Genomic DNA, 8,702 nt, shown 5'->3' on the forward strand with positions numbered 1-8,702 from the left:
AAATATTACATAATAAATAAATAATAGAATATATTGATTTTTTCCAATGGAAATGAGATTCCAATTAGAATTTGCCAGTTGCTCTAAATTCCCTAAACCAAAAATGCCCCCCTGAGTCACGCAAAAGACGATATGTACGGCCAGGATTCTGCATATCCAAAGGCATCTGCTGCGCCAAGCTGCAGAAGAGTGGCAGTGAGGGTATTACAGTAAATACAGTTCCCATTGTCACTCATCGTCGTTGTCATTGTCATTGTCATTGTCATCTTCATCCAGAGGCCCCCACCATATCGCAAATGTGTTAAGACAATAGAGAGAAAGAGATCTTCCAAAAGTTTTGTTGGGACTTGGGAGTGTCTTCAAAGAAAGCGCTCCCAAAAAAATTCAGCACCTTTGAATTCAAGATAGATATACAGATAAAGAGATTTGTATTTATTCAAATAATTATATGTGAAGAAGAATAAGAAGAAGAAGCAAGAGTCTCGGTGTGGGAACCGAACCGAACATGGGAAGAGCCTTCGTTTACGTGATTCTTGGCGGAGGCGTGGGTGCTGGCTATGCTGCTCTTGAATTCGTCAAAAAAGGAGTCTCTCATGGCGAACTCTGCATTATTTCTGACGAACCCGTGAGATTAACAATTTTTCTCTTCTTTTATGGTTTCGTTATTATAATCATCGTCATCATCATCATTATTATTGTTTTCGATGGATTTTGCGTTTTATAAGTTTCCTTTCACACTGGATGGATTTGGTTAGGTTTGTATCTATTGTGGATATGGAATATTTTATTTATTTAATTTATTTATTTTGGTGTTGCGTAAACTTGGAATGCATTCTGCTATTGCTTTACCATTAAATGTTGTGGTCTTTAATTTCTTTGGTTTTGGTTCTCACATGTTGATTGTGTAATTCCTCCGGCTATGAGTAATTTCGTTGAAGTGAATGGAGTAAACCATCAGTACCTTAAAGATTTGGCGCTAACAAAATAGACCTGGAAAGAATGAAAATTCCTCATGGCTCTCGAAAGAATATCGAAGTTTGACAAAATGTTTATGGGTGGGATATCATACATACTTCTTATCAGCTGTCTTGGATTGACTCAGGTTGGAGAATTTCGTCAAACTTACATAATTTTGGGGGTACACAGGGGATCCAGCTCTTTTGGATCCATTTTTTGTAATCTTTCCAATAATGTTTTGGTGGTTTACTCAAGTGTGATATTCTTCTGCTGGGATTATTGCTCTTAATGATGTATTAATAGCTATTTGTTTATTTGTGGATGGTCCTCTGGATTGATATTTATTCAGAATTCAGTAAGGAAATTGTTGATTAATATTTGCTTGCATTTTTTCTTAGAAGTAGTAATGAGTATATGTGAGCCTTCATTTCTAAATATGTAAATATTCTGAAAGGCCTATTATTTCAGGTTGCTCCTTATGAGAGACCTGCACTAAGCAAAGGATTTTTGCTTCCGGAAGGTAAATAGTCTCACGATACAAACCTCCTTGTGAATTTCTTTAAGAGCAATATCAAGACAATATATGTCTGAACCTTTGAATCTACAAAATTATGTTAAAAATATCACAGCAAACTTATATGATTTAATACAAATGAATTTTTTTTATCTGTAATGAGGAGGCTAATATATAAGCTTTATCACAGTCTCTTGACTGTTTTTGTTTACTTTTAGGGAACAATAACTGTACCTTTTAGTTTTGACTCCTTGTGTGATTAACAATGTGCCATCAATGCATTTTCCAAAATATGTAAAATGGATTTATGCAGGTAAACTTGATTGAATTTGAAGTTAGGACAATATATGCTTTAGGAAATTTGAATTCTTCATTTTTGAGATGGATGATGCTACATATTTCTGCATTGCGTTTCTTTGTCTTGTATTTTCCTTTACTTTGTCTGTTAACTTTTTGGCTTTTTGCAATGATCGGTTGCTGAAATAGTGTTTTAACTTACAGCTCCTGCTCGGCTTCCATCTTTTCATACTTGTGTTGGTGCAAACGAAGAACGGCTAACTCCAAAATGGTATAAAGAAAATGGTAATTATATATTTCATGTCACGACATGGATTATTTTGCCTTCATGTAGTAATTTTGCAATCTACTTCCTATTTCTCCTTTGAAATAGTATGTATTGAATGCTTTCCTTGTCTGGCATTTGTTTTGTCTTGTTTAACATTGATCCAATCTGGTAGTTGATGCTATAATTTTTTTTTGCCTTGGTTGATCATCTTCTCATGCAACCTTTAGGGTGGTTGACACCTGTAGTGAACCCATGTTAGACAGTTGTTATATTCTTGGAAGCTAAATTTCACTTTTCTGAACATTATGTGTGGCTCATGTGATATCAGTTCATTTTCCTATTTTGTTTGTGAGAGTTTGTTCAGGTTGTTGCACCTACAATATAAACCTAGTTGATGAGAATATATGGGGATAAATTTGTATTCTCTTAAATAATTATCTAAATCTTTGACTCAGTAAATGATAGTTGTTATTTTCTGTCTTAATTATCTAAGTATTTTCCTCAGTAAATGATTGTTGTTACTGAAAAGAACAGTCATCATGCGATGCTATATTTTTGTTTAAGAAGTTTCCTTTCCTGAATATCTAATTCTTTCCTTTTTCAGGAATTGAATTAGTACTTGGAACCGGTGTTAAGTCTGCTGATGTGAAGCGGAAGACACTATTAACAACAACCGGGGAGACCATAAGTTACAAGATTCTTATTGTTGCAACTGGTGCTCGGGTATTAAAACAGATTTTCCATTGGGAATTTCCTACTTAAAATATTTTTTTTTCTTGGAGTATGCATGCTAATCTTGAATTTGTGCACCATATTTTCTTATCCACCATTTCGACTTGTCCTCTCCGTGAACTTGCTAAATGCCAATGTTAGAAAAATTTGAAGATAAATTCTCCAATCTGTTGAAGCAAATAGAATCTTTTCTCTCTTTACAGAAATATTTTTGTTAACATATTTGCAATTTGAATTTAGGCTTTGAAGCTGGAAGAATTCGGTGTGAGTGGATCTGATGCGCAAAATGTCTGCTATTTACGTAATATAGCAGATGCAAATAGGCTTGTCAATGCTGTGCAATCTTCTCCTGGTGGGAATGCTGTTGTCATTGGTGGTGGATACATAGGCATGGAGTGTGCAGCATCTTTAGTGATCAATAAAATTAACGTAACCATGGTCTTCCCTGAAGCACATTGCAGTAAGTACTTTAAAACTTGAATGTCTGTTAACTAAAAAATATGTTAAAAGAGTTATGTTAATTTGCATGTGTTACACTGAATAAAGAGGATGCTTGTTTTTCACCCTTGTGAATGAAAACATAACTTCAAAAACTGATATTCTTTTTAAACCTGTTTTGTTTACAGTGGCTCGTTTATTTACACCAAAGATTGCAAGCTACTATGAAGAATATTATAAATCAAGAGGAGTAAATTTCGTTAAGGGAACTGTTCTGTCATCATTTGATTTTGACTCTGATGGAAAGGTATTTAAAAATATATCTGTGGAATTCACCATGCATAAAATGGTTTTATCATTTAACAAAGTTTTCAGAAGATGCCCAGTAAGAAGATTTGATAAGTTGGCGGATATCACTATTCAATTTATATAGATATAGGAAGACCAAAGGAAAGATTATGAGAAAACAAAAAGAAACTCTTCGACCTAAATGGACTTCACAAAGATTTGGCTTTTGATAGAACGAGTTGTGCTGTTTGATCTAAGTAGCACATCTGTAGTTTTTGTTTGTGATACCAGAAGGTTTTCAGTGACATGGAAGACTGAAACTGTAAAGAAAAAAGATATATGTGAGGTTTGGTTGCGTCAAAACTTCCTCTAATTGAAGCTGAGTAAAATTGGTGTTTTTTGCTGGTAAACTTTCTCCAATTTTTTAATATTTGCTGTGTTGATATATGGTAAGCTTCTTGTTTATTATTTTGAATGTAAACAAATTAACCATAACCATATCCTAGATCCTAGAAAATTATTAGAAGAATCACTCCAAAATTGTGCATGGTTGCATGGGGCATCTGTTCAAGTCGAACCATAACTAACTAACTAACTTTTTACAGGTTACAGCAGTGAATCTTAGAGATGGAAGGAAGATATCTGTTGACATGGTTGTAGTGGGAATTGGAATACGTCCAAATACCGGTCTGTTTGAAGGTCAACTTACTTTAGAGAAAGGTGGAATCAAAGTAAACGGAAAGCTGCAGTCAAGCAACAGCTCGGTCTACGCAATTGGAGATGTCGCGGCATTTCCAGTCAAAGCATTTGGGGAGACTCGTAGACTTGAGCATGTGGATTCAGCACGGCAATCCGCAAGATATGTTGTTGCTGCTATTATGGAACCTGGTAAAACAGAGGAATTTGATTACCTTCCCTTTTTCTACTCAAGAGTCTTCACATTGTCTTGGCAATTTTATGGGGACAACATTGGAGAAGTCGTCTATTTCGGAGATTTTTCCGGTAGTACATTCGGAGCATACTGGGTAAACAAGGGCCACCTTGTTGGGGCATTCCTTGAGGGTGGGACTAAAGAAGAGTACGAAGCTGTAGCTAAGGCCACTAGGTTTAGGCCAGCTATTGAAGACTTAACCGAGTTGGAGAGGCAGGGTTTAACATTTGCAGTTACTGTTAGTCAAAAACAGTTGTTGTCACCACCACAGATTCAGGTGACCTCCTCCACAGACCTAGTTTTGGAGAAACCGTTATATGCTTGGCACGCTACGGCTGGGGTTATTCTTGCTGCATCAGTGGCTGCATTTGCATATTACTATGGGAAAAAGCGCCGCAGATGGTGAACCTTTCTGGAGAAGATTATTAGTTCAAGGGTGTCAACATATACTATATACAGATTCGTAAGCTGTAACATTGATAGGCTTAGGATATTTTGACATACGTAATTGTATCCGAATTACTGGACTAGAGTTGTTCAGTTCCATTGTGCATACGGTGTTATTGTTGTACCAAAACAACCAAGAAAGCAAAATATAAATGGCCATCCTTCTTCGGAAGATATTCTTGTAAGAGATCAAATCCATGTGTTTTCTTTTCTATGATCTATTGCTTAGGAGTTGGTGTTGGTCCTATATTTCTAGACTGAATTTTTGATGATCAACAAATGAAAAATATAATCTTATAAATTTTTTAATTTATTATTTGTGAATATGTTTCAACTTTCAAACATATTCATATTTTATAATTAGAGATGGAATTTTCAGATTTGTGAAAAACAAACTGTGAAAATATTTGCTAAGGATATTTTATTAATAAAAAAAGAAATTGAAACTCAAAATTAATTAGATAACGTATTAGTTTTAACCATAAACGATATTGATCATGGATTAACGAATATTTCTTTTAGCATTCTATGGACACCTTCTGAAAAATCATTTATTGCAAATCAGAAATGTACAAGACTTTAGAAGCGTATATTTATTACTTAACCTGAAACATCAAAATTATAAAATATGTTACTAATTTAATAAAAAATTTATATAATAACAAGAAAACATCTCACTCTAAACATATATCACATCTAGTATAACGTCTCTCGTAGTCAATTCACTCGTCGCTTAAACAAGTATCGTGAATTTAAATTTTATATTATATATGCAGCAATTTATTAGTCAATAACAGAGCTCAGATCTGCAACAAATTAATTTTTAATCTGCCAAACAATAAAATATCGTGAAAAAAAAAAATTGTTATATCATAAATAATGCATTTCTATGCGCTACTACATTTTATGAATAAAGTTTCTATTTAACTATGCAACTATAATTCCAATCTACATTGCGGAAATAAGAAACTTGAAAAAAGATTAACATGTATATGAATTTTATTTTCCTATCTAGCAAATGTATTGAAATACATTTAATTTTAAAGCTGTGTATTATAATGTATGAAGAATTAACTTGCTCATTCAAATGACTGACCATGTGTTTATCTTCGTTCAATTATTTAATAGAGTAGATAGTTAAATTAATTCTTGAAAGATTATGCGATTTTTAAATTAGTTTTCGAAAGATTAAATTAATCAAAATCGTCATCAAAAGATATAAAATTAATCATGTTAGTCCTTCCGTTTACTCTCCGTCCATTCTGTTACTAACGACGTTAAATTTTATTTATATAGCTATTAGTGTGACATGTCAGCAATACAAATTATTGTACAATGATTGATGACAAAATATATTTAAAGAAGTATGTCAACCTAATCCCTTTTTCTCCTTAAATTCCATTATTGTTGCAGCAACAAATTAATTTTGCAGAGGCCAAAATTGTTGTTGAACTGGATTATGGGTAGTATAACTGGAGGGCGCAGTCGGTCACTGTCGCAGTCACACGGTAGCAATGGTTCTAGCTCTTCACTGCGGATAAGGAGGAAGAACATGGACCAAATCTGCTTTTGTGGGTTGAAGACAATGATCAAGAAATCTGGGACAATAGAGAATCCAGATAAATTGTTCTATGTTTGTTCAAGATGTTGGGTGAGTTATAAATATAGTCTTCTTCAACCTCTTGATTATCTATGGGGTTTTTGAAATTTTTGTAACTTAATTTTTTGCAGAAGGACAGCCACTGTAATTACTTTAGGTGGGTTGAGAATAATGAGGATGAAGGATTAAATGGTACAAAGGAAAATGGTGAAATTGATGTAGAAGTGAAGAGTGATCTTGTTGATTGAAAACATAACATATCATGGAAAATGATGAGTTTGGAAGATGAAGTTAGAGCACTTAGGATGCAACTGTATTTTGGATTAATAGTTATCATTGTGATTATGTGTATGTTATTTAGTTCCAAGTGAAGCATTAATGGTCAAATTGTGGATGTTGTGAACTTTGTCAAATGTAGGGTCTTATGGTATATGAAGAAACTTTCAAAAAACATGTTAATATACCATGTTCATCTTAATTTAGTAATACAAAAGCTTCAACATCCACCATTTTTTTGACCATACCATAATTTCAGCAGATCACAAAAATAACACATAACATGAAGTGAAATAGTATTAGCATAACATAATCAATAGTTTGCCAGTTACCATTGTTTCAAATAGAAATAACAACATTGTTTTAAGATGATAATAACATAAAGTAGTATCATCCTCTTTAAAGTAGTATGCTCCAAAAGACTAACATCCGTATGTACTTCTATAAAGGCTACCATTACCTAAAGGGTCATATAAAAAGTAAGACTATCAAATAAACCACGGCTACTACATTGTTTATAAATGGCAACTTTTGGTCCTTACAAAATAGCAAATACTAAGCTCTATACATTATGTCTTCAAATCTTCAAGTCATGCTTTGTTTTTTTTCTTGGGAGGTTTGAACTTCGGAATTGGAACAAATGTCATCAAGCTAGCAACCTTCTTGGCCATTGCAGAGCTACTACTCTTGATGGTTTCAACAGATACAGTAATTGGTGTCGGAGCAACAGGCTTTGAAGAGGCATTTCCTCTTGCTTTGGCCTTGATGACATGGAGTTTTAAAGGCCTATCCCTAACTTTAGCCTGCATCAAACAATATTCATCATTAAAACAAACAAACATATTCATATTCAACAACGTAGGGTTATATTCAATAGATTCAACAGATTGATATTGAAACTGAATACAACAAGACAACTTGACAATCATTGGTTGAGTTATGTGATTGTTGTGTTAGTGGAAGTTGAGCATCCTGACTAATAGAAATTTCAGTCCATTCTTCTGTGTTGGCTGTTGGGATTAGAAGGAGTGTCTAAATAGGATGAGTGTCAGCTACACCATCTACACCAAGGACAGGAGCACCATCTGCACCAGGGGTAGGAGCACCACTTGGTGGTGGCACAACTGTAAGCTGCAATTGCATTAGCTTTGCCTTTTTTTAAGCATCCTCTTGCATTTTCTTTTTGCAAGTTCTCTTGTTGTGACCCACCTCTCTACAGTACATGCACTTAATTGGATTATACTTTCTTTTTATCTTTGTTCTTATGATAGTGGGTCCTTCATCCTTGTCCTTTCTTCTCTTTATTGTTGGTCTTTCTAGTTTGGGTTTTATTGGTGGTGGAACAGGTGCAGGTGAACTAGTTTTTTCCTACAATTCTTGTCCCTTGACGGGATTTACATTGTATCGATAAGTTCTTCACATTGAATCTTATGAGAAAACACACTTTTCAAAAATTGTCTTAATCTAAATTATATGTCACGTATTCAAAATTAGGGTAATTGACAAATCATGTATGGTGCTGCACACTTTAAAAACCACTATGTTTAGTCGATTCAAAAAGTCATGTGAAAGAGTATTCAATCATAATTCGAATATTAGTTCTGTCGAAGTAACAAACAAATTCAAAACGGGATTAGTATGCCTATCGACACTACTAATCCTTTAGGGATGAAGAATGAAACACTCAATTATAAAACATATCAATGCAATACTTTAAAATAGAAGAAAACTTAGGTTAATAATTCATGGAGACATAAACAGAGTTCTTAACCCTTTGTAGAGGAATTAATTGCTCATGGTGGATGCAAAATTAACAATAAAACTAAGACGAAGGAACCAGGTGTTAGCTGTGAATGTAATTCACTTATTTATACTTAGGTTTTCTCTAATTTAAATTCAAAAACTAAATCCTATCTTAATCAGAATAATTGAGATAGCTTCTAATTCAAATAAA

The 8,702-nt window shown here is 33.7% G+C and overlaps 1 protein-coding gene across 2 annotated transcripts; it reads left to right on the forward strand.

The window, feature by feature from the left end:
* Window positions 279–5,066, forward strand: LOC107605336 (monodehydroascorbate reductase 4, peroxisomal). 2 transcript variants are annotated; one of them, XM_016307190.2, is made up of 7 exons: window positions 279–625; window positions 1,426–1,477; window positions 1,973–2,053; window positions 2,641–2,759; window positions 3,009–3,228; window positions 3,395–3,513; window positions 4,100–5,066. In XM_016307190.2, the coding sequence occupies exons 1-7, from the start codon at window positions 506–508 to the stop codon at window positions 4,829–4,831; spliced, it is 1,443 nt and encodes a 480-aa protein (XP_016162676.1). In that variant the 5' UTR covers window positions 279–505; the 3' UTR covers window positions 4,832–5,066. The 2 variants fall into 2 exon arrangements, with proteins under 2 accessions (XP_016162676.1, XP_020960631.1); XM_021104972.1 differs by lacking the exon at window positions 279–625 and adding an exon at window positions 642–1,102.

The sequence above is a fragment of the Arachis ipaensis genome, chromosome B06 (assembly GCF_000816755.2).
Source record: "Arachis ipaensis cultivar K30076 chromosome B06, Araip1.1, whole genome shotgun sequence".
NCBI classification, from domain to species: domain Eukaryota; kingdom Viridiplantae; phylum Streptophyta; class Magnoliopsida; order Fabales; family Fabaceae; genus Arachis; species Arachis ipaensis.

What these genes read in the sequence shown, in the direction of transcription:
- LOC107605336 (XM_016307190.2), top strand. Translation starts at nt 506, where the DNA reads ATGGGAAGAGCCTTCGTTTACGTGATTCTTGGCGGAGGCGTGGGTGCT. An exon ending in GCATTATTTCTGACGAACCC is followed by an intron (nt 626 to 1,425) that starts GTGAGATTAACA and finishes CTATTATTTCAG; the next exon opens with GTTGCTCCTTATGAGAGACC. An exon ending in AGGATTTTTGCTTCCGGAAG is followed by an intron (nt 1,478 to 1,972) that starts GTAAATAGTCTC and finishes TTTAACTTACAG; the next exon opens with CTCCTGCTCGGCTTCCATCT.